This window comes from Engraulis encrasicolus, chromosome 1 (genome assembly GCF_034702125.1).
Source record: "Engraulis encrasicolus isolate BLACKSEA-1 chromosome 1, IST_EnEncr_1.0, whole genome shotgun sequence".
Classification (NCBI taxonomy): domain Eukaryota; kingdom Metazoa; phylum Chordata; class Actinopteri; order Clupeiformes; family Engraulidae; genus Engraulis; species Engraulis encrasicolus.
In genome coordinates this window covers 40,898,215-40,925,009 of record NC_085857.1, presented here as the reverse complement: position 1 = coordinate 40,925,009, position 26,795 = coordinate 40,898,215, and the positions used below count along the sequence as shown (strand labels likewise).

General features: G+C 41.8%; 2 protein-coding genes across 3 annotated transcripts in view; both read right to left on the bottom strand.

The window, feature by feature from the left end:
- Positions 1–7,835, bottom strand: part of myom2a (myomesin 2a) — a 50,777-nt gene extending 42,942 nt beyond the window's left edge. For both annotated transcript variants that reach the window (XM_063202306.1, XM_063202299.1), the window contains exons 1-4: positions 7,750–7,835; positions 6,367–6,530; positions 5,033–5,125; positions 495–630 (exon numbers count right to left, since the gene is read on the bottom strand). In XM_063202306.1, the coding sequence (XP_063058376.1) occupies positions 495–630; positions 5,033–5,125; positions 6,367–6,506 (369 nt within the window). In that variant the 5' untranslated portion in view covers positions 6,507–6,530; positions 7,750–7,835. The remainder of the gene's footprint in view (positions 1–494; positions 631–5,032; positions 5,126–6,366; positions 6,531–7,749) is intronic.
- A 7,822-nt stretch (positions 7,836–15,657) lies between these two features.
- LOC134468592 (ADP-ribosylation factor-like protein 6-interacting protein 1) lies at positions 15,658–26,387 on the bottom strand. The gene is made up of 6 exons (XM_063222522.1): positions 26,302–26,387; positions 25,698–25,831; positions 25,401–25,520; positions 21,212–21,329; positions 19,239–19,323; positions 15,658–16,757 (listed from the first exon to the last, which is right to left on the bottom strand). Exons 1-6 carry the CDS (start codon positions 26,335–26,337, stop codon positions 16,660–16,662), a joined length of 591 nt encoding a protein of 196 aa, XP_063078592.1. The 5' UTR covers positions 26,338–26,387; the 3' UTR covers positions 15,658–16,659.
- Between the last annotated feature and the right edge of the window lie 408 nt (positions 26,388–26,795).

Here is a 26,795-nt window from a genome sequence, read left to right as displayed (position 1 = left end):
GACCAACATATGTGCATTGTTTTTGTTTTTGTAAATAGTTTATGGGTGTGTGCAAGGTGAGTGAGACCTTGGGAGAAGGGCCAATAGCCAAATGCCACGGTGAATAGGCCTACACCTGCTGAATCAGGGCCTCAGATAATTAGGCTCTTCTCTCCAGTCTACTCATGGACTCTGATGAAGATGGTCTAAACCATCAAAACGTTAGTCATGTTGTGCACTTGAATAAAAAAACAAAAAGAATTACATCTGTGCTGTTCTGATGTTGTCTCTCAAGTGAAGATTTCCCGCCTCCCTCCTGTTGATGCACCAGATGACAAAACAGAGGCGCGAGGAAATACCCTTTTGTGTGCACTTGTTTTTACCCTTTTGTGTGCACTTGTTTTAAGCCATGCGACATTGCAAATGCAAAATGAGCTGTGTTTGTCATCAGTCAAAATGGTTGATCACGAAATCAGAATAAAAATTAAGAAAGCTGTGTGACTGTGTGACTTTACCTCTCTTGTGAGGGCAATATTGCTGACTTGAGTGTGAGTGACAGTCTTCATTCTGGTCAGTTCCTTCTGCAGCTCTGCTAGTTCCTTCCCACAACGCAGTGCAACACGTGCATACTCCGGTAAGTCATCAGCACTCCTGAGGAAATAAATAACACACAAAAATCACTACAATAAGAACATATGTATACAATTTAATTCAGCTTTACGAGTGACTGCTAAACTGCATTTTGTGCACTTGACCCCAGTTAGCTATCAACTAAGTCAGGGATGGGAAACTTTTATGAGGAGGAGAGCTACCTTTTTTATCGCCAGCATGAGAGGGCCTAGGGTTAGGATTAGGGGTGAGGTGCAGTTTGAGGTGCAGTTGGTTGCTCACTGACTACCCATATTGTTGGGAAGAAATACGATTGCACTCCATTGGCCAATAGTATAATAACAAATTTCTATGTTATCTATGTGCCGTATTGAGTGAGGAGATGTACTGCATGTGTCCCCCTGGCCTCCAGCTGTACCTTTTGTGATCTGATGTGCGTCTACTATTATATTCCTTCTTTATTTTAGCACCCTTTGCACCTATCATTTCTTAAATAAAGAGCAGGACAGCACTCCAAGTTTTGTGGTTTATTGCCCGTCAGACGTTTCGGGGTTAACCTTCTTCAGTGTCAGGCAAACATTTCACCCAGCAGGTGCACACAATATATATAATCAAAGCCCCAAGTGTCCACCAATTTTCAACCAATCAACATTGTTACATGAAACCGTTGGACATACAATACTACTGTCTCCACCCCGCAAAATTTCAGGCCACTCACAACATGTTTAAGTTCATAAAAGTGGTGCTCTTTATTTAATTCATATATTCTTGAGGAATGAGCACCCAGTTGTTCACTTTGTTTGAGTTGAGCGCGTTACACCCCTTAGTTTAACCTATCATTTCTTCACAGGATACATTCCATCCTTCAAATAAGCGAGTAAAGACCAAATGTCAGTGATTGATGATCCAAATCATTTCAAATTTCAACCGAGTTCAACCCTCTCTCACCTGAAATCAGTACTCAAAGGGTGTCAGACATGTAACGCCACGTCAGGCACCATAAAATACTCATTTCAAAACATGTTTCAATGCATTCGAAGCAGGTAAAAAGTGGGATAGCAAAACGCATATGGACACACTGTTCTCTGCCTCAAGTCGCATACACCTGCATTTACCCATGTCACACTGAACAAGGCTAATTATGCAGGGCCCAGCCAGGACCTGTTCAAAAGTAGTACAAGGTTCAGGGGTGTAGTGAGCGCGGTACGCGGGGGTACACGGTCCACCCACTTCTCCTGCAGTGAGGTTTAAAAAAAATCTTCTGCCCATGTTTGAATACAAAAAGGAATGCTCACAGAGCAGTTTGGCAGGTGATTGAGCAAACAGATGAAAATGGGAAAGCAATGACGGTAGATCAAGGACAGTTGGGGGGTTTGGCATGATAAAGTGCCTAATTATTTGATGATGTTAAAAATCACGTACCCCCACTTTAAAAATCCCCACAACAACCCTGACAAGGTTAGGGTAAAAGACCGGGATAATACAGTATATAAGGGTAAAATATGTCCCAGACGGGCTCAGACGTTAGGCTGCGCAACAGCATCTAATGCCCATAAATGAATCAGTAATTGGGTGGTTGATATGGTGCAATGAACATGCCTCTTAGATAATCCACTAAAAATGAACAAACAAAAAACAATAGTGGCACTGGCTGTCGCTGCGCCACTCTGACGTGTGGTACTGCTAAAACATCACTGACACTGACCCATAAATAAACCAACTTGAAGCCTTAAGTGTGACGTTGAAGCATCTCGAGAGAGACTTTGGGGCAAAGAGAAGTGTCGAGAGGAGTGCCCACTACAAAACTACAACAGAGTGTCCCCAGAGAAAAACAAAATGCTTGACCTCCAAGGTCAAGTAATTGCTGTGTATAATTGCCGACATGCACAAAGGTCATTTTCCAGTCGAATGTTGGACAAGTGTAAATGCGTGGCGCTGTCATCTCAGACATATCACATCTCCCCAAATATTCACAGAGGAATTCCACTTCAAAGGCGTAATTATTCCATCTGTTGCAGCTGCGTACAACTGTTGCAACTGCTACATATCCAGCACGTGATTGCCATCTAGCCACAAATGAAGTGCCACAAGTGGCTCTCAGGCAGGGCAATGTGTTCTTGGTGGTGGGATGCTCTGTTGGTAGGGAAATGTCAGAGAGAGTGGATAAGAATACTCCTAGAATTTCTGGAAATGTGCACTGCTGGTGGCTTATGGGCTTTCCAGTGATGTCTGAAAAGTCACAAACCAAAAATGAAAGCCATTGGTAGCCCCTTAATGCACACCGTACCTCCTGTGGCACTATAACATAACATTGGGCCTTTTGTAATCAACTATGACTTGTTGCCATTCTGGTAAGAGCAAATATATAACAGCGTGTCTTTACAGGTTAAGGGCGACACGTGGTTCAGGCAGGGCAATATGTCCTTGCCGGTGGGATGCTCTGTTCTTAGTAGTGAAATGTGGGTAACCCTTTACTTGACATGTTCCTGCATAACACATTGATAGCAGCTGTTATAAAGTCTGCATGAAGCATTCATGATTGTTTCGTGACCCATTCATACAAAACCTTTCATGAACCTAGCAGACGGAAGGACAGCAACTTGTCCAAAATAAAGGTTAAACAAAGCAGCATTGCGGGTTTTGTTCTCAACCCTCAATGATTTCTGATTTTGACAAGTTACTGTCCTTTTGTCTTCCATGTATATATGAAAAGTTTGGTATGAATGTCTTACGAAACAATCTGGAATCCAACATGCAAAGTGTACAACTGCTGCTATGAATGCGTTATGCAGCGACACGTCAAGTAAAGTATAACCGAAATGTGCACTAAAACACAGGCTGCTGGTGGCCTCTGGGCTTTCCAGTGATGTCTAAAAAGTCACAAACCAAAAACTTACGCAGTACAGTAACTATCAAAAGGTTGTCTATAATGGGGCAAATATCAAATCCGGACCTCTAAGGTAATTTCCAAACACTATAAATTCCTCAGATGTACTGATGATCTTTGGTGAGGTGAGAGCATGCAGCACTCTATGTGATGTGCTTATCATACATATTGTATGCGTGCATAGCTTCATAAAGTCAAAGCTTAAATAGCCCCTTAATGCACGCTGTACCTCCGGTGGCACGCTGTAATAGTAATTGAAAAGTTAACGACCATAGTACTGCAATACTATACAACTATACAGTATATACAATACTATAGTATTCATTCATGGGTGAGCGGTTAGGGCGTCAGACTTGCATCCCAGAGGTTGCCGGTTCGACTCCCGACCCGCCAGGTTGGTGGGGGGAGTAATCAACCAGTGCTCTCCCCCATCCTCCTCCATGACTGAGGTACCCTGAGCATGGTACCGCCCCACCGCACTGCTCCCCATGGGGGCGCCACTGAGGGCTGCCCCCTTGCACGGGTGAGGCATAAATGCAATTTCGTGCAATTTGTGTGCAGTGTGCAGTGTTCACTTGTGTGCTGTGGAGTGCTGTGTCACAATGACAATGGGAGTTGGAGTTTCCCAATGGGCTTTCTTTCACTAGTAGAGGGCCTTTATAGTGATGCACTACGATTTGGTCATTGCCATGGTAACAGCAAATTTATAACATCGTGTCTTAAGATGTTAAAGCAGTTGTTACATGAACTGTTTCAAATTTCAACCTAAAGATTTACAAGTCAAACTACAGGTATGATAGTAGAGAATCCTCCAAGAAACATCAAATAAAACAGATGAATTTGCCATCGTATCCCTCATGGAACAGAGAGAGAGAGAGAGAGAGAGAGAGAGAGAGAGAGAGAGAGAGAGAGAGAGAGAGAGAGAGAGAGAGAGAGAGAGAGAGAGCGAGCAAAATGGAAGCCTTCAAGAGGCCTTCAAGAAGGAAGCCTTCAGTGAGTAAGGCCTGACCAATTCAGACCAGACCAAGATAGTGCAGCTGGGAGGGATACAGTAAGCAGATACACATTTCCTTACAGTCAGAGCTGAGGAACCGTTCAGTAGGCTCAGGGTTGTCTTACAAGGCGCCCTTAAAATAACCTCCAGCCCCCTCTCTCTGGACTGGCGCCCCATAGGCCTGTGAGGAGCAGGAGAGGAGAGAGAGAGAGAGAGAGAGAGAGAGAGAGAGAGAGAGAGAGAGAGAGAGAGAGAGAGAGAGAGAGATACAGAGACAGACAGACAGAGAGACAGACAGACAGAGAGACAGACAGACAGAGAGCAAGCGCGAGAGAGAGACAGAGAGACAGACAGACAGACAGACAGACAGACAGAGAGACAGACAGAGAGAGATACAGACAGACAGCAAGAGCGAGAGCGAGAGAAAGAGAGAGAAACAGAGAGAGAGAGAGAGAGAGAGAGAGAAAGAGAGAGAGAGAGAGAGAGAGCGAGAGAAAGAGAGAGAAACAGAGAGAGAGAGAGAGAGAGAGAGAGAAAGAGAGGGACGGAGAAGGGGGACCCACCTCTCCTTGAATGCTGGCACCGTATAGGCTGGTTCCGCCATAGCCGTCTTGGCTTCGGCCTGCTCCTTTTTCACGGATTGAGAGCTTGATTTCCTGACGGGAAAGAAACAAAATGGCCAGTGAGCTTACTGTGTTGAGTTACTGTGCAATTCATTTAATGGCATCATAAGGGTGACAAGTGTTTAACCTCATCCAGGGGCTAATATATCATTAAATGTATCTACCGTATGTCCATAAGTCATTCTATATTGCATTCCCTTCTATTCCATATTTGTATATCTTCTGGAGATATGTATTACTGACAGATGTGGAGAGAATATCATGAAATAAACAGTAGAGTAGAGTAGAGTAGAGTAGAGTAGAGTAGAGTAGAGTAGAGTAGAGTATCAATTAAGTTACTCTACTCATGTATTATTCTCTCCACCTCTCTGTCAGTAATACGTATCTCCAGATTATATATAAATAGGGATGTGAGAGACATTACTTTTCATTTTACCAATCTCAAAAGCAGCACTACAGTATTCTGTGTAAAGCTAGCCGCTGGATAGTGAGCATGTAGTGCAGTGCAGCAGTGTAGCCTACAGCAAGCATTTAACTCTGGTGGTGGAGAGCAATGGCATCAGCTAGCCAGCTTGGTCAGGTGTTCATGACATTTCCACAGCCTTCGCTGATGACGCCGCAACGATGGCTTGATTCTTGGCATAGACACAATCCCTTTGTATCCGTGTCTTCATCAATTGTCCTGGTGTGGTTTCTTCACGTCCATATTGGTTTGAGGTAAGGATCCAGAGCACTCCCCTGACCCCACTGTAATGTAATCCAAGGGTGGTGTGCTGGGCCGGGCGTTAAGCATTTCAGCAGCTGTAGGCAAGCCTGTATGTACAATGTACAGGAGGTGTGTGGTACAAGTCCTGGATTCTTTCAGGTCCTCTGGTTCTCATACGGACCAATCGCTCCCCTGAGACTGGGTCAACACACTCGAATGACTACCCAATATGCAGCAAAAGAAGCACAGCAATGCCATTCTCCAACCAACATGAGCGGATTAGGCTACTGCTTGGAAGCCCTGACATTGCTGTCACATAGCAATGCCAAACAGATTTGGGGTAGTAGAAAGCAGCAATAGCGGCTGCCACAGCCCTGTTTTGGTTTGGTTTCTCTGGGCTGAGAGCACTAGTAGGGAGAAGCTTTATCGCCTGCGAAGCTCGCCTGTTTATTTCCTTTCTCTGGGCAGAGAGAGATGGCAGCGAGCGGCCTGCAAGGTCTTGGCCAGATAGGACAGAAGGCACTATAGGCAGAATCACACAACAACCGCGAGCATATAGCTACTATACCTGACGGCGTGGGAGTGGGAGTGGGAGTGAGAGTGGTGGTGATGCTCAACCACCTTCTTAGAGCTTAAATACTCATGCTGAAGACTCTTAGCGTGTATCTTCTGCTTCTGCTGACGTATGGGTACGGCCGTGGTGGGCATGTCGGGAACAACTTCAAAAGAGACCTACAGCACAGCAGCAGCACGCATCAAAGCCACACGCAGAGCGTGGTGCGGCCGGCGTGTACAAAATTCATTGAATCAGATGCCGTGAACTTAACAGGTAACAGAATAGGTTGGCTGACTTTGTGGGCCAACATTCTTGTGTTGTAATGTGTAACTGGGGACTTCACAAGGTCAGAGCTGCTCAAATCCAAAATCCTACACTGATAATTATTCTTCCAACAGATATGTAAAAACACAGGTGTATAAAGCAGAAATAGAAGTAAAACAAACCTCAAAAACCCTCATTGTGTACAATGGAATAACTGGCGCAACGACTATGTGATTATACTTGTAGGCCTACTTACACCATGAATTGAGTTCTACTTCTACTTTATAAGACCACTCTGTGTGGAAATGACATAGAGAGTTGAGAGACCAGACATCAACAATAAACTCTTAAGAAAGCACAAATGCCATCCACTTAACAGCTCTGGGACAGGACAACACTGTTTTCTGACCCCTCGTTCCCTCTGGGCCATGGTAATGATCCCTTTATAGCCACCCATCTTATCTGGCCTCCTCACCGTTCAAGTGGTCGGCCATATTGCCTGAAAGTGCTATGGTATGCTTGCCTGGGCCACTGAATGTCAAAGATTGAAATCCTGAGTTGAGTTGAATAGGCCTGTTGATATTTGAATCACTTTGGTAGAATTGAGGAAACAAATGTGGTGTGGATATCTTCAGTCTTTCAAATAAATGAATATTCACAATAACGAAATGTGCACATTCCTAGTCAATATAACTTATATTTCAACTTCTGTGGGATAATTTCATGTATTTTCATAGGTCCATAGATATTTCTGGTGAACCACTATTTTCCAATTAAGCTATTCAGGCAAATGGATTTCTAAATAGCCCACATTAGACACAACAATTAGCAAAGATTATGTAATAAAATTCCAGTTAATTCCAGTCGATTACATTTAACAGGTGCACCCACCACCTCAGCACCATCACAAATCATTTAATAAACATTCAAAACAAAAGATTATTAGACTGTATACAGTGTCAACTCCTGTTGCTTTTCCTTCCTTTTACTAAACATTACAAAACAGAAGCATGGGCCACCTCATGGCAGATTGGGGACATGAATTAACCAAGCAACTGACTAAACATCACCCAAGCGGAGTATATCTGTATATCAACGCGTTAAAAATAAAATAAAATTAAGGTTACTTACCCCTGGAGAAATAAACAGCACAGAGCGTCGCAGACCAGCCTGAACCCGCCTGGGAGTCTCTTGCTGATGCTACAAAAATATTGCTCTCACCGACCGAGGAATGTCATCTCCTTCGACCACCCCATGTATGGATAGCCTTAAGACTATATATAGCATTTACCTCCACTTTCACCCTCATTTTTTGCACTTTAACTCCTCTACACAGGATGCAACGACGTAGATAAGGCTAGCATAGCATTTTCTGAATTTTATTATTATTATTTCTTTCTGAAAGTGATAGGTATAAAAAGTTTGAGCAGTTGTAAACAAGGGTGGTTTGCGTTATTCTCTCATCACGTTCTTAATTAGGCCTATAACGAGTGCGTAAATACTGGTATTGATGTTTACTATAGCCTAATTGTAAGAAAAGTGAGTGTGTGTGTGTGGGGGGGGGGGAGCTTGTACAACGCTGGCAAACAATTACAGGTAGGCAGGTGTTTCTACCGACCAACTCCCATAGTCAGACTACAGTTTGTTTTCAGGGGTAGCAGCTGTGACAAGTGGATGAATATTGTGTTAAATAAGGACCTTTATGAAATTGGATTTCCGAAAACGTGCTAACAGCCTTCCTGTGCAACCTTTTTAGGTTTCTGCCACACAGCCCAGCCTCTCAGCCAGCACACTGCGGCTATTTTTAACAACAGATTACATTTTCAAACTACAGACTCCCCCATAACGTAGCCTATCTATTGCTGTAACCTAAACCCAAGCATAGCATTGCATTCGATTTGTTTAACGACTTCAAGGTGCTTATTGATCATAGTTACAGTTACACTGTAACATCTGGCCAATTTTACATGCGTCATACACATGTAGTCACCAATGAATTTTGGGTAGGCGGAGTTGGTTACCTCTCCAGTGCCCGTTCCAACCCTAATGTCTGATGACGCGCGACCAAGCGCCACAGCCACCCTGGCACAGGTGTTCAGTGCCCAGGTTGGCGACCTATTTGCAAGAAAGATGCTTAATATTCTAACATAGGCCTGCCATGTAATTTACAGTGTGTTGTGGCACGTAGACTACCTACATTCAATGAAACGGTTTACCTAATCTTTCTTACCGCTATCAAGGGCGGTAAAGATAAAACAAATATTACGCATTACTAGATGACAAAAAGTAGACTAGTAAAAGTAGCCCAAGTGAAGAACCCGGGTGTCCCACGACGGATGTGGAGGGATGTGGCAGAGCCCCAAAAGATGAACACATGCACCCTCAAGTGGACGTGTTATACAGTGCAGTCGGTGTGGAAGAGAAGCACTCTACAAACAGGTGATGATAAACCAGATTAGTAGGCTGAAGCAAAAAAAAATAATAATAAATAAAATCACAAAGGTTACGCCGGGTACGTACTCTTAAAAAGAGACTGAAGGTCTAAAAGCAGTTGATTTATCAGAGCAGATCAGCTTGTGGCTTTTCTCAATGATGCCTGTTAAAAAAAACCTCCACTTCCCCCCATTTTTCTGCTCTTCAGAGAGATTATTTCAATAACTAATAGTGTTCCTGGAGAAAACATTTATTTAAATTATTGAAGCTGGGTACAGTGACATAGGTATCTTGTCTTTACGATTGACACTAATACTAAGTGAGATACTATGTCTTTCAGATCCGGAACGATTGTGCAAAGCTGCAAGGGACATGGACATCCCAGGCTACCTTGGAGGAGAAATGGAACTGGGCCTCATCTTCTGGCCTCCTATTATATGTTTGATGGAAGTCATAACAGGGAAATGTTCTGCACTATTGTTTCATTCAGTCAGTAATTCTTTATGACGAACTCGAACTGAATGTGTATTTGGTTCATGGATGCCCAGTTTATGTAGGCAAGGGACAAAGGGAACATTATTCCCTTTCCCACCCTTTCATTATGTCACTGCGTCTGACACAGGGATCCCTGAACTGGTGCTGCAAGAAAAGTGGCTAAAACAAAGAAAACTATTTCGGAACAAAGTCCTCTTGACAAGTGAAAGTTAAGGCCCTGCGTCTTTGGTGTAACATTCTCTCTGGCATGCTGTTCACATTTTTGTAAGTCTCAGCATACTTTTACACTACACATCTCTGAGAAACTCCAAAGGTCATCTTTCACAAAGACAAAAGCTGTCAAGAGATGCAGACGTGGCTTTACCTCCATCTAGTGGTCATCCAAAATAGTACATAGATGCAGTGATTCTGTCAGACTGTCAATGAGGCTTTCCCTTTCATCACAGCCATATGCACATTGTCAACCTCTCCAACTATTTAAGTATGGTATTAATTAATATAATTAATAGCATTAAAAAACAGTTGTTTGTCTGTTGCTACACATTGTCCACAGCAACACATCATCAACAGAAGTCTACAAACATTTATATGTGCCTGAACATATTTTGTTGTATGACTGGGAGGGACATTGGTCTCTACCCACTATGACACATCACATTTCATGTTTAAGCCATGTTACTATATATATATATATATATATATATATATATATATATCTGATATATATTTCTATATATATATATATATACAGTATTACGTAAGGGTTTATTTGGGCCAATTGTAAAATACATTTGAAATGAGCTCTCGGGCAACACAAAATGCCTCCGTGGGCTAGATTTGGCCACCGGGCCTAAGTTTGACATCCCTGACCTACAGTTTGCCTCCCAGGGGAATATGGGAGACGTAACTATCCTGTATCTCCTACACAGGGTGCATTCTCGCCTGGACAAAGGAGGCTGTGCTGCAAGAATCATGTTCTTTGATTTCTCTTATGCTTTCAACACCATTCAGCCACTCCTGCTGAGAGATACACTTTAGCAGATGGGAGTGGATATGGGACTGGGGACCTGGAGAGCTGACTGCATGATCGAAAGGCCCCTGTTTGCAGAGGCGACTCTAGCTTCAGCTGGGGCCCGAAGCGACATGTCAAAGGAGTGAATAATTGAAAGAAATTTGCCACTACAGTAGCAAAGTGTGAGCTGTTTTTCTCCATCCAGGGGCTTGGGGGCCCGAAGCTAGCCTGATTACCATCGACTTACAAATCTCTTTGAGACTTGGTCTGACCAAGAGCATAACAATTAACATTTCCCAAACGGCCTCCCTTGGTTTGCTAATGATTGTTTGCTTCCCAACAAAGTGGGAGGAGTTCCCGATTTTGCGGGTAGTCAGAAAGTACTTGCATTGCTCTTGACCTGACTGGTAGCAACACTGAAGCTGTTGCGTCACTAGGAGGGCACGGCCTGGCTAGCCCGAAGCAGCTGTCTGCCTAGCCTGGTGACAAGATGCACCACTGCCTGTTCATCAGACTGGGTGACCTTACATAACAGACTGTGGTCAGTGGGTGTGCCACAAGGAATGGTGCTCTCCCTGCTGTTGTTCACACTGTACACCACCGGCTTCTGCTACAACACTCAAATATGCCACATGCAAAAGTTCTCTGATGACACTGTAATCGCAGGGTGCATCGTACAGGGGACTGGTGGAGAACTTTTGTCAGTTGTTGCCGTACCAACCAGCTGCAGCTGAACGCCACCAAGACCAAGGAGATGGTGGTTGACTTTGGAGAACCACCCCACCACTGGTGCCTTTGCTGTGTCTATTGAGGGGGAGACAGTGGAGACATTTTGCACCTAAAAGTACCTAGGAGTAAACCTGGACAATTAACTAGACTGGGCTGCAAATTCAGATGTACTGTACTTTAAAAGAAATGCTTAAGCAGGCTCCACTTCCTCAGGAAGCTGACAGCTGAGATCTTGAAATGTCTGCAACAGACTCCTGCTTATGTTCCACCAGTCTGTCATGGCCAGCATGCTGTGGCCTGCTACGGCAGAAGAATTAAGAAAAAAAACACACTGGATGTCTAGACAGAATGGTGAGGAAAGCCAGGTCTGTGGTGAGCAGAGAACTGGAGACTCTCACTACCACAGTCCAGAAGAAGACCCTTTCATTACACTTTCATGTATTTCATCTACAAACCCCAACTCCGGTGAAGTTGGGACGTTTGGTAAACAGTGAATAAAATCAAAATGCTATCATTTTCAAAACATTCAATCTATTCATTAGATGGAGAATAGATATTGTTTTGGGGGACATATGTACTCATTTCTAATTTGATAAATCCAACACGTCTCAAAAGAGTTGGGACGGGGACAATAAACGGCAGCAAATGTCGAAGAAGACTAAAAACAAAACAAAAGACAACACTTAACAGTTAAATACATTAACCGATGAGATGATTTTATATAAAAAACAGTGTTAATTCCTATCTTGGACATGATTTTACCAGCTTAAATGGTGGGTGTATTCCTTGTCATGTTTTGCAATGTTTTCCTTTCTGTAGTGCTTACAGTGTGACAGGTCTTGACCAAAAGCCCACCATTTTATCACCTGCTGGTCCTTATGATGGAGCCAAACTGTTAAAACATAGTAGAGAATGCAATTTGACCTTAGTATGTGGCAGTAATCGAAGATCTCCCTTCAAAATATAATGCATGAGTGGCTTTTCATGCTGTTTAAAACCCATTTATACCATTCAGCACTGTATTTAACTCTACAGATGAGTGAGAACATCTTATCCAATGTACTACTGCACCCGCATGCCATCATGGAGGCTGACTTTTGAAGTTAGCACTAACACAAGTTGGATGGTCCATTTTCACTGTAGCACAGGATGTGCAATGCTCTATTATTGTCAAAAAGAATGGACTTCTACAACTTCTGCTGACTTCTGTAAGCAAAGGACAGTTTCCCATGTCTTCTGGGTTTATTTCAAGTGAGCTCAGGTGCTTAGGAGAATGTTACATCCCTGTATCATTTGCACGCATTAAGCATTCTTAATATTGTCAATTTTCAATAGCTCTAGCACTCCAGGAAATAGAGTGAGACTACAGCCAATATATATTTCATGATGTCATGAACCTATACAATGATTTTAGTAACAAAAATATGTCTTATATACACTCAATCGTGGTAAATCAAAGGGAATTCAAAAATGTATGTAATAACTATGGTAATTATTCCCTTTGCATCTTCAATTCTGAGTGACTCAGCCTCTCTGTGATGATCTTATACCTGGACACCTATATTGTCCGTCAGTACAATTCATTTTGAAATGTTCTTCTATGTTGTTTTATCTTATTTGGATGTTTATTAATTTCACTGATCCCCGTCCCAACTTATTTGAGACGTGTTGGATTTATCAAATTAGAAATGAGTACATATGTCCCCCAAAACAATATTTTTTCTCGGTTTTAACACGTAATATGTTGTCTTTTCACTATTCTCCATTTAATGAATAGATTGAATGTTTTGAAAATGATAGCATTTTGATTTTATTCACTGTTTACCAAACGTCCCAACTTCACCGGAGTTGGGGTTTGTAGCTAGAAATCAAAGACATTTTTTCTATTATGATGCATCATGTTAGACAAAGTTTTGTGAATATTTGACTCTTTGAATTTTAATTCAAATGGGCAAGACCACTTGCACATTCCTTTGGAAAGTCCTGAGGGTGATTGGAGATGGCAATAAACATTTCAAAAACATTTCCAGTGTAAAAAAATTGGCCATGTTCACAGTTTGCATTTCCATCTAATCCATTCTGAAAGCATGTTAAATCACAGATTGGATGACTGTTTGCATAGCACAGAAACAAATGCAAGCATGCATGACAAATCTTGGAGGATTTCACTTCTAGCATTTGCCTTAGGGCATTTCAACATTTGCTAGTACACAGCCTCCCCACTCTCGTGCCAAATTAGGGCAAAACATCCAAAAAGATTAGTGCACAAAAATGTGAATAATCTCAAACTTGCCATGTGTCATGTCTAAGACTGCGGTATCACTTTACTACATATCACAGCTTTCAGCTTCTCACATTAATTCAATTGGATCCTATGAGAATGGAAGTCATACAACCGCCCTAGATTTAAAAGGACCACCAAGACTGATGGCCAAATGTGAATGCCAAGTGCAACAGAGCAGGGGGTTCTCAAACTTAACCATGACAAGGCCCCCCATATACATGCAAATTCCAGCCACAATATTTTTTTCTGTGCACCTGGTTTCACATCTCAATGAAGTTGGTGCATTCCTAAACACATTCAAGTACTACAGAAAGCAAAATACATAGCTAAACATTGTAATGAAGAAAATGATTCCACTGGGGTTGTTTAGCTTATTTTTGGTTTATTTTGACTACTTAAGTTATTCAATGTAATAAATTATTCATTTTATTTCGCTATATTCACTATATACAATATACAATACATACTGTATATAACAGTTGTTGTTTGTATAAGGGACTTATAAGACACGTGTTAAGCAAAATCAAGGGCCAACTAGGTCCTTTATAATGATTACATAAACGACAAAGGCCTTTATTTCTTTACAGGAATACACATCTAACAAATGATTAATATGCACCTAACTGTATAAATGACTTAAGAGAAATGTGCAAATTCTATGGCTAACATATGGCACACTGACTGTCCTCGACTGTAAGTCGTTTTGGATAACAGTGTCTGCCAAATGTAATGTAATGTAACATATTCTTAAGTGTCACCAAAGCAGTTTGAGGTAGGACGTTGGAATCGCAAAACATAGTGTACGATGTACTGCATTTTGCATTTGCTCAAAAGAATATACATTACTTTCATTATGGCTATCATTGGTCAATCTTCTTCATGTGGGTTTCTGTCTTTGTGGTGCCTTTCAATACCCAGAACCTCCATCTCATATCACAAGCCTGATTTTTATGACCTTGAATATTCAATACAAACAATTAAACGTAATCATGCTATAGAGAATATTATTACCTCCGCCAAGGTTTTCGGTCGCGTTGGTTTGTCTCTCTGTTTGTTTGTTGGTTTGTTTGTCTGTCTGTTTGTCAGCAGCATAACTCAAAAACTAATCAACAGATTTGGATGAAACTTTGAGGAATTGTTGATAATGACCCAAGGAACACGTGATTAAATTCCGGTGGTGATCCGGATCACGAACCGGAACCAGGACATTTTAAAAGATTCTTCACCATTGCTGGCCAACCGTATCTCACTCATTTCGTGAAGTATTCATGAAAAAAATATATTAATTTTCGTGGTGCATTCACGTTATTGCCCGCCTTTCGTAAAGTCTTCACGAAAATAATAGATTCATTTTCACGCTGCCTATTCACTTGAATTGCCCTTTCGGTAGCCTACCGTCACATGGTAATCAAACATTTCAAACAAGCAATTTAGGGTTAGGTTTAGGGTCAAGGTTAGGGTTAAGGTTAGGGTTAAGGTTAGGGTTAGGGTTAGGTTTAGGGTTAAGTAGGGTTAAGGTTAGGGTTAGGTTTAGGTTTAGGTTTAGGGGACATAAGGCGTAAGTACAGAAAGGGCGTCGAATTAGTGAGTCCCGAGTGTATCAGCAGTGTTCTTTCAGCACCCCCTCCCCGCCCCTGCAGACGTTTGGATAACCATAGCAGCAGTGGGGCAATTCAAGTGAATAGGCAGCGTGAAAATTAATCTATTATTTTCGTGAAGACTTTACGAAAGGCGGGCAATAACGTGAATGCACCACGAAAATTACTCTATTATTTTCGTGAAGACTTTACGAAAGGCGTGAGATAGGGCTCTGCTGGGCTATATATCAAGATGTCCCTAGTGGCCAGAAATTGAATAGCAGGGACTCCTAGTCAAATGTTCTATCCAGCAGCGTCCTTGGCGGAGGTCTGTGCTCTCTGAGTGCTTCTAGTTTAAAGTGTGAAGTTTAAAGGTTAGGCAATGTTTCCAAACAGTGAATATAGGAAGAGTCGTCCATGTACAGTACGAACACTAGTTAACGTGTCATGTGTTCCATGTGGTTTAACAAGAAGTGATTCATTGAAGATAGAAAACTTGAGATCCTTTTGACAAACGTGTTTTATTGTAAGAGCCGTTCTTACATAATATACCTGTACCAAAAAAAACAGCACAAATAATAAATACATGTAATTATTGTTATAAACAACAAAGCCTGGATGTGCCACTCAGAGTAGGAATGTGTGAACAAGGGGCTGGTACGTGTGTGCATCTACTGAAACTGCCAGTCTGTGACACATGCCATGCTGAATACTGCAGTGCTCAAAAAATAAAATGCTTCAATTTATAAGGCCAAAAGCCAACTAACACCAGTGAATGTTGTGTACGTGTCAAGACTTCTAGTGCATAAAACTGTGCCCGTTTTTTTTAATAAGTTATTTTAAAATCATTCCCTAAAATGTTGCATTTTGTATCACATGAAACAGCAGTTCTTGTTGTTGCCAGTTATTACAACTGTAGTTGACTAGTTGTACCTGGAATGCACAATTGAAAAAGCATACATTTTGAATACTTGTAAAAACTGACAGCTGTTCATATGAACTTTTCATATCAAAGCCATAACATGAACACTGATGAAGCAAACACAGAGGGTGCATTCCAATATGCACATTCCCGTCCTCCCTTGCTCCCTTGCCTGCTTCTGACCTCATGACGACAGAACATTAATTCAATATCTTGCAGAAGCACGATTCTAATGTCATTTTCTCATTTGCAATTGGGATGGTGAATGAAAAACAATCCCTCAAAACTTTATTGTTTTCTCCACGGAGGTGGAGCCATGAGGAAGGGCGAGGCCACAAGCACAAGTGGAGGATAGGAGTGTGCATTTTGGAATGCACCCATAGAGCCACCAGGTGCATACCAGGAAGCAGAGATGCTTATACTTCCTCTACAGTGTGCCTACGGTCAGCACTGACATCAATGACAGATATCGCTTTGTACATGATTGCAATGTCATATACAGAAATGTTAGCGACATTCTTGTTTGTGACATTGGGCCAAAAAAAACGAACAAACTTGGTTCCGCGGCGGAAATGGAGTGTCAGGGTTTTCAGTCTTTCTTTTTGCCTCGTCTGAAAAGTCTCCTCACCATTCCTGTGTACTTAGATACGCAGATCATCACTCCAGGGAGAAGCAAGAAGAAGGTAACTGCAAAAAAAGAGGGAAACAAGGAGAATTTAGACATTTTAAAAAAAGATATTTTTTGGTCTTTTAGACATTATGAACAGGACAGGACGAGAGGTAGACAGGAAGCGAATGGGGAGAGAGACAGGGAGGGGTCGGCAAAGGACCCGGGCCGGGAATCGAACCTGGGTCAGCCACATGGCAGGCAAGTGCCCTACTGGATGGCCACGGCAGGGCCGAGAATTTAGACTTAATGGTAAACAAGTACGTCTACGAACCAAAAAGAACTATCAACCTACAAACAAACAAATAGGCAAGCAGGCAACCAGTTTACCTTTTTAACAAATACTTACCACCACCATCAAATTCTAAGCATTCAATATGACTGGGAAAATTGCACGTTTCATACATGAAAAGGGAGCTCTTCTCCATGGTCCGCCATTTTTAATTTCCAGAAATAAACATCTTTAGCTACAAAACTTGCTGTACTTGGGTCATACCAGTAAATACTAGTTGATCACTTTGTAAATATTCATGAAAATATCAAATTTGGCAGTATTCAGCACACTTTCAATGAGAAGCATAGTTGCAATACCTATTCTGGCCACAATCTTACACCGTGCACCTTTAAAGTCAAACTCCACTTATGCAGAGAAGGTCCTTTGAGTATATGGTCCAACAACACCCTGCTGGTGGACAGACGATTCCATTTGAAATGCACATACTTGCGGCTACAGTGCACATACATAGGCTACAGCACTCGTTCTTAACTGGAAGAGTGTTGGGACCTACAAATTACCATGGTCATTACTTTCTGACCCAATATCTCGTCACGCCGTCGAAAATGCATGTTTGATAGTATGCATCAGCATTCGCATCGTATGCTAACATACGGCAACTCTAAGATGTTTCAATCTCTCTTCAAAATCACAGTAATTTATTCAATACCGCATCTTGTTTTAATGTTGTGACTGACAATGTCAGGATGAATCATTACATTTTTATTCCACAGCTCCGAGACCCACACAGGACCCCTCCGCGACCCAAGTTAGTGTCCCGACCCACCAATTAAGAAGCACTGGGCTACAGTATTCTGAAATACCACCAATGTATTCAATCATATGATAATCTGAATTGAGCTGTGAAATATAATGGAGATCATAATGATAACACATTGACCCGCATTGTAGGAGAAGGAAGGTGTGTGAATGGGGTAAAGGGCTCCTTTGCCACCCAGACTAATTTTGCCAACCTGCTCTTCATTGCATGAATCTATGCTGGACTTTTGAAGTTAATCTGTGCAATATGACGCTGGCAGAGGCTTCTGTAAGTGTTGACATTGAGCTCCGCAGTCTTCTCACATTTTCTTTCCACAGCATCCACAAAAGCAACTTAACACTGTTTTCATTGGTGGCACACAACTAGGAGAATCTGACTGATATTTGTTTTCCAAACACTCCCCTCCACTCAAAAACCTTCTACTCTCCATTCTAACACAAAAGGATGTCTCTGTTCACTGGGTGGCTATGAAGAGAGACATGCATCAAAGCTGTCATTGATCAAAATGTCTCAAACTATTGTTTCTTATTTCCCAATCTCACTATGCCCGAGGCCCCCTAGTGGCCGAGGCTAGGGGCTGCTTCCCCGGGTGCCCATTAGGAAAGCGTTCCCTTGTCCCCAGAGGCCAGAGTTTGAAGCCAGACAGGGCAACTCTCCTTTGCTAACGGGTGGGGAAACTTTTTCATTTGAGGGGCTTTAAATTCTTCTAAGGGCCATAAAAGTCCTCAGAGGGCCATACTAGGAACACAAACCAGGATTTGCCCCTGCACTATAGGCCTATATTGAAGGCAGCCACCTTCAAAACAGACCCCACCTTCTCTACGCCCACCTGAATATAACTTAATTGTACTGAAAATGTAATTCCTTTACAAAATATTTCAGATTTCATGTGAAGCTGTATAACATTAAAATTATATCGGGGGCCGGATAAAACGGCCTCAGGGACTATAAACGGCCCTGGAGCCATAGGCTCCCCACCCCTACTATACACGTAGTTACAATGTTATACACCTTTGTATTTTTGGCTTTGGTGTAAAGTGTAACAACGCTTGGGGGAGCAGGGGCTTAATTAGCTCAAAGACACCATACCATTACGCCGGCAACACAAGGTTTGATTCCGACCTGAGGTCCTTCACCGATCCTTCCCCCTCTCTCTCCCCTGTCTCTATTTCTTGTCTCTCTCAACTGTCCTCTCTGGGTAGCATCTTAAAGCAGATGGGCTCGCCGGCAGGCCTATTCACTATTTGCTGAAAAGACTCAACTACATAATAACAACATTGCTTTGACATTACATTACATTACATTGAGAGCCTTAAATAACATTTAAGACATAGCCATTACAATTTTGGTGAGAGTAAGGTTATAACATAGGCTCAGTCTGCGCTAAGGGGTTAATGAAGGTGAAAAAGCCCCAAAAAAACGTTTAAAAAATGTAACAGTGCTTACCTATCAGGTGGGTGAGCAGAAGGTTATGGACCTGCTGGCCAACCCATGCCATCACAAGCAGAGTGCCAATTACCAGGATGAAATACTGCAAACAGGCAAAGATGGATCACAGTAAACAGTACAGTCATAAAACAGCAAATCAGTAGGCCTACCAAATGAAGAAATATGAAATCGCCATCTGCATCCCGGTTACTCATAATAACATAAACAAAATAACAAAATAAACCTCAAATCATAACAAGTTATAAGTTGACAAGTTGATTACAGAAATAAACTTCATACAGTATATATATAGTATACACAGTATAGGACTGGGACTCCATTCAAATTTTTAATCAAATTAATCTATAGGCTTTGAAATTAATTAATCGAATTAATCGCATTTTAATTGCATTTAAATATCTGACCTGAAAACAGTGAAAAGTATTTTTTTCACATGGATTTTGAATAATGACAATAAATAAGCTTAATCTAAAAATATTGTTCATTTTTAAAAGAAGAGAGAATTCTTCTCAATTTCAGCAGACTGTTCACCATGAGGCGAAATGCTGCCCTCCACACTGGTCTAATCCAGAACTATGTACCGTATTTTTTGGACTATATGTCGCTCCGGAGTTTAAGTCGCAACGGCCCAAAAATGCATTTTGAAGATGACAAAAAAACATATATACGTCGCACCGGACTAATCGTCGCACATTTTTGAAAGGTTATTCTATCCATGGAATCTATGTCGTGATAACTGGCATTGTTTTATAAACCAGCATCTGAAGCAGTGGCAACGCATTCAGAGGTGGTGGTAATGCACCAACTAAGATGGTTTGCCAACCGCCATAAAACCACAAAAAGAAAAAGAAGAAGCAGTGATAACGCGCCATGTTGCCCTGTAGTCAGAACAACATTCAATTTTCGGCATTGTTTTGCGTTTGGACCGTGGGAGGCTTCGAGGCAACTTTGTTCCGTCTCCAGAGCACGCCTTTCTTTACCCCCATTTCTGAGACTTCAGCCCATGACGGTATCAAAGGTGAGGGGGATTTCATCCATGTTGTGTAGCCTATGGTAGTGTCACGTTGTGCTCGTTTGTCAGAAACTCGCGGAAATGACCGATTTTCACCTGGAAGTCGGCTGACTGTCTTTAATAACACAGACGCTCGTTCTCGGATAGAGAGGCGATTGCGTTGCATAGCGCTCCACGAGAGGGGATTGCATTGCATAACGCGATAAATCCACGAGGTCCCTGACTTCCGCAAAAAGTCCTATTCATTTCTTTGGCAATGTCATGGAGCCCGTAACAAGACCGTTGACTCGCAGCGCGCGTTGTTCGAGAACACATTTGTCCTGTATTCAGCTCTTCTTCTAGACGTGGGCCTTGAACCTTCAGATAGCTTTTTTGTTTTGTTTTTTCCACAACATGCACATTTTCCTCCGCTTTTCTCCAGTCCCCAAACTGTTTTCCATTGCATCCAAACTTTCGTTCAGCTGCCCTATTGCCATTTTCGGCTGCATATTTAATTACTTTCAGCTTGAACTCAGCAGTAGGCTATATTAACTTCTTTTGGGTGGTATATTTCTATTCAGTCGTCATTGTAAATGCTATTTTTTGTTGTGGTAAGTTGTAAAAAAAAAAATTCTATCAGTGGTATTAGGCAACACAACATAGGCCTAGTTGCGCACATAGTGCTCTCCCGTGGAGAAAAAAAACATATATATGTCGCACCAGAGTATATGTCGCATGTCCAGCCAAACCATGAAAAAAAGTGCGACTTGTAGTCCGAAAAATACGGTAGCTATATTATAGTACGATTAAAATTAGTTTTTTTTATCGCGTTAATTTTTGTGTGATTAATTAATCGAAATGAATGCATTAATGTCCCAGCCCTAATATATATACACACAGTATATACACTCATCATACAAGTTATTGTTATGTAATTAAATGTAATTAAACTAATTACATTCAAGTCAACTATACTCACTGTCTTTGGTCTCCTGTCCTTGAAGCTGAAGAAGCCTCTGCAGAATGCCAGGAGTCGATTGTATGTCTTCACCAGGCTGATGCATATCTCATGGAAGCGCTGCTGCTCAGTGGCTTTGCTGAGGGCAGGAGAGAAATAGCCTGATTAGCATCGACTTTCCAAGTCTGACCAAGAGCATAACAATTAACATTTCCCAAACGGCATTGTTGACCCGCCTCCATTGGTTTGCTGATGGTTGTTTGCTTCCCAACAAAGTGGGAGGAGTTCCCATTTTTTCAGGAGCTCAGAAAGTACTTGCATTGCTCTTGACCTGACTAGTAGCAACGCTGAAGCTTCACTAGGAGGGCACGGCTTGGCTAGGAGAGAAACGCAATGACCTAAGTGTTTGAATACCGTGGTGTCATTATGTTTTAATCCCGCACTAGTATAGTGGACTAACAGGTTTCATGAGTTGTTTACAGGGCCGGTGCTAGGCATAGGCAGACCAGGCAGTCGCCTAGAGCACCAAATGTCTTGGGGGCGCCAAGTCCCATGGAATTAGAACATTAAGCGAAATAAAGCATTAAGCTTTATATAGACAATTATTACTAATAGTCCGGGAGCCGTGGGGTTGAACCCAGATTTCTTTGATAAAGTTTTTTTTTTTGCTTTATCTGATAGATTTTAGGCAAGTCTTCAAGATTTCAGACGATGCCCGGTGATATCCCTTGAGCATTTCCAGATTTTGAGCCTTTATTGTCCCATAAATGCAAATTATGACAAAAAACTAAAGACACCTAATATTACTGTGAATAATGTTACAAAATGTACCAAATTGCTTATATTACCTGAAAAACATTCACATTGGACTGCCTTAACACTGCCCTTATTGAAACAAACCCAATATGAGGTAATAATTAACCCATTCATAACAGCAATCCCACAAATAAGGCGAGACACTGTAGGTGAATAGGGTATTTTTTTTAACTTGCAGATATCAATATGAAACCTTATCAGATGATTACTCGTATGAATTGGAGAAAAAAATGTATTACAAGTTTTCTATATTTTATGTTTAAATATGCTAATTAGGCTATTATCTAATTAAATATGCACTAATTTGCCTATATTTTGATGCAATGAATCTGACCACCTGAAAATGCCAGCTTCAAAATTCCTTTTTTATTTTGTTAATATCGTACATACAAGAATATTTACTGTGGTTAATTGTGGCTATCTCCTTTTGTTATCCAGGTACAGAGAAAATACTGCTAATAACCTTAAAAAATGCGATTTCTGCCTATTTTTATGCATTTAGTTATATAAATCAGGTCATGAATGACAAATCAAGAAATGCCTCAGTAAAAACATTCACAACATTGCTTAGAATAAGACTGTAAAGTATGGAACGGATTGTGCATTATGAGATCCTGCATAACATCACATCATGACAACATACATGACAACATCGCCGGTAGGTAGCCTACCACAAATAGCAACAGAGTGTGGGCTGTTGGCTGTTCCAAAAGATGAGTAAAGAAATGACATCCAGTGTATCCAGACTGGTATTGAATGATCACTTAAATCCATAAAGCCATCAAATAAGATCTGTACATGCATTTAAATTTACACAGAAAGACCTACACTGCAACATACAGTACCGCATGCTCAGAGAGAGAGAGAGAGAGAGAGAGAGAGAGAGAGAGAGAGAGAGAGAGAGAGAGAGAGAGAGAGTGTGTGAGTGATCGATCTAAACATAGGAAAACAGCTATACATTATATACTGTTGAGTCAAAAAATTAAGTCAATCCAGTGTATCCTGACTGGTATTAAATGATCACTTAAAAGTCCATAAAGCCATCAAATAAGACATGTACATGCATTTAAATTCGCACAGAAAGACCTGTCTGCACCTATACAACATACAGAGTCCTTAACACCTAAAACACCTATAGCCTACATTATATACAACACACACACACACACACACACACACACACACACACACACACACACACACACACACACACACACACACACACACACACACACACAGTAAAGCTCACACAACATTGGTTCGGCAGCATCCCAGCCGAAAACATGCACAGAAAATGGTGCAAGGCACACTGTTTACAGCACAGCTACATTTCTTATTGCAGGGGCTTTTACTCTTGCAATCACATCTGATCATCTGTAAAATGTAGTCTGGTGCCACTTTGACATTTTCTGGAACACTTATTGGTATCAGTGCTTTGTTGCATGGGTCTTTCTTCCATCCAAATGCTTCAGGAGATAGTTCAGGTGGAGTGTGTCCTCCACAATATTGCTTGAAAATGAGCCCTTTTCACATTCTCAAGAAATGCCTCTGTGCTTGGTGGAAGAGCAGCCAGGTTAGGTGAAGATAAATGACCTTTCCCATTCTTTTTTCCCCATACCACCAACCTTGTATGTGACATGCTGATACTGTCTGGAATGCCATAACATGCCGACACAAAGTTAATGGCCTCACTGGAAAGTTGTTGGAATGGTGCCAGCACATTACCAATTGATGTCTTCAGTGTCACACCCTGATATGGCATGGGCTGGTAAAAGGTCAATTACAATGTCATTTTGTGGATTTACATTTTTAATTTTTAATACGACCACCACTGAAATTATGTACTTTGTAGGCAAACAAATAATCAGCCAAAAATTATGTAATTATTACTTACAATTTTTATTTTGTGTTACAACAGCACAGGAAGAGTAAATAGCAATGTATGAAATGGTGAAATTCTGTGTTGAATTAGTAATCCTTTCTGGGTATGTCTGAGCTGACACCACCAATATTCGCCTAAATGTTACATATTTCTGCTTGACAAACAGCTAGTTATGTAATTGTCTAAAATTTATTTGGTACGAGGACACTTTCTCCACTTTGATGTGGCAGGCCTACCACCCAGAATGCTCTATGGTTAATCATAGTGCAGTTATGAAGCTGTCAAAAGCTTGCGGGCTATGGCTGCAGCGAAATCAACATGAAAGGGTTAATATCTGAAATTGGCACATCACCCACTCTTATCCTGATGGGTAAGTGTTGGACAACTACAAACAGCAAAACCAAACAACCCACTATGAGATATAAAGCCACGCTTGGCGAAATGTTGGCCTTTGTGTCTCCGACTTGGAAAATCAGGCTTTTTGGGTGAATGCCCCGCCCCCAAACATGCATAACCCCACCCCCACTGATGTCCATACCTCACCACCTGTTCTTACACACATCCTACCATGTAAACAAACACAAAATAAGTATGGTATAGGGTATTTGGTCAGCATAACATGAATTGGGAGCCAAACACTGTTGTAATCTATGGCTGCAGCACATCAAGCATATAAGGCTCAATATCTGAAAATGCTCAAGGGATATCACCGGGCATCGTCTGGAATCTTAATAGGTACACCTTAAGCAACCACAAACTGCAAAGAAAAAAACTTTATCAGACGAAACTGGGTTCAGCTGATATTTGGCTTTTGGCTGCCGGACTATAATGGACACTCTGTACATATGAACTGTAGGTAGTAGATCAGCTGTGCTCCATCAGATGTATGACACTATGATTACACATGCCAAATTCTAATTCCACCAAAAGCAAAGAGGGGGGTTGCTCGCCTAGGGCACCAAACTGACGAGATCCGGCCCTGGTTGTTTGCACAAGCCTCAACATGGACAGCATTCCTCTGGTGTGTGCCTATAATGCCACAAGTCAACATGTTAAAACAACAGTGATGAAGAGACACATTACACTTATGAAGGCAAACAGGGACAGCATGAGGCCCGGGTTAATGCGCAGGCTAGATCTGGCTGCAGCCTAGGGGGCCCCCACCAGTTAGGGGGCCCCTGATTGGCCGAAAGGGAGAAATTGTGCAGAACTGTGACAAAACGCAATACTGAAAAATTCGTCTGTCTTGTTGAGTATGGTTGGTAGACCCGTTAGGCTTAATTCCTAGCTCGTAATTATGACAGTGTCCATGTAAATTTGGCACAGAGTTTGCCTTCCGGGGGGCCCACAGCAACCTGTAGCCTAGGGGCCCCAGGCGATCTTAATCCGGCCCTGGACACCATACCTCTGGTGTGTGCCTATATAACGCCACAAGTCAACATGTTATAACAACAGTGATGAAGAGGCAAATATGACCACACTTGAGCATGGCAAACATTACACACAGCATACCATTTGCTTGATCCAAAGATTTTCGAAGCAATGATGGGGACCAGGTAGTCAGCAAGGCTCAATATCACGACACAACTCGACACTCCTGTCAGGACTGATGGGTCCAGGTAATACAGTGATCTATACAGAAACACACACATCCACGGGGATCAGTGTAAAGTTTAGACACATGTACTGTACTGCGTAGGCAATTATGGAGTTTGTCAAATTACGCATTACGCACGACATTTTTCAGCATTCCTCACGTATCCTACTGCCCAAGTGTGGGAGGCTGTTTGGTTGTTGATGCGAACTTACAAAAAGACTGCGGTGGTGAACCCAATCACTGCCAAGGGGAACCACGGCTTCTGCCATCGTAGCACCTGATCCACGGCTAGTATCACCTCTCTCCATCCCTGCAGATGCTCTTCTAGTTGGGCTGTCTCCTGAGCCTTGTTGTCAGTACATAAATAGTACACTTCATGAGCTCAACCAAACGTTTCCGTCTGATGTCACACAGTCACACCATGACGAGGCTCCCTTCGCAGATTACATTGTAGCATGTTCAGTAGAAGACACGTCGTAGGACTGGGACACTGTTCTGTTTACGTTTAGTCCGTGCCACATTAATAGGAACTAAACGTGTAAAGACATCACATGTTGGCCTATTATACTATAATAAAGATGAATACTGTTGGTTTGTAACTGGTAATCAATCGCATCAACTGTATTTGATGCGGTATGTTGATATGCTGTGTGCGTTACAGATCCATCCAAAACGATGCCAATGACAGCGCTGAACCAAGACGGATTAATCAAAACAAAACGTCTCTGAAAGAAGGCAATATATTATATTACATCCCATAACCGCAAGGCTATCAGATACCAAAGCAATGTTAAACACAAGGAAGGTTTTCCATACCTGCAGAGGCGTACTTCTGTCGCTCGTGCCTGCCATTGTTGAAGACGCGGGCACGCCTTCATCTCAAATGCGCATGCAATATTCCTACGTTTTTTCTTCAGCCAGCTGCTCAGGAAGTGGTAATATGACCTCTCCTTTCCCAAGTATTCAAGTATTGGCTGCCTAGTTCATGTAGTGTCAACAATGTACACGAATTGCTAAATTATTTCTGTTTCTTTCAAACACACGAAATGAACTGTTTCTAGTGAGTTCTTGTGAACGTAGCTTTTTGCCACAGCGGTGAAAGCAAGTGTGTGTGCAGACAGCTTTCAACTGTCTTGGACATTTCTTTGTAGAGCCAAGAAATGACTGTTGTCGGGATAGTGTATCTATAACAATTCATGTGACTGCCACGCTCACAATAAGTCTAATATTCAATACACAAAATGATTATATGGATTTGTTTAACAGTTTAACAGGCTACAGTGGCGGCTCCAACATTCCTTTCTCCTGAC

Excerpts from the sequence above, each read along its gene's own strand:
- LOC134468592 (XM_063222522.1), bottom strand. The coding sequence starts at position 26,337 with ATGGCAGGCACGAGCGACAGAAGTACGCCTCTGCAG. Across the intron at positions 25,832-26,301 it reads ACAGAAGTACGCCTCTGCAG|GCTCAGGAGACAGCCCAACT; the intron begins GTATGGAAAACC and ends ACTGACAACAAG. Across the intron at positions 19,324-21,211 it reads AGGACAGGAGACCAAAGACA|TATTTCATCCTGGTAATTGG; the intron begins GTGAGTATAGTT and ends GCCTGTTTGCAG.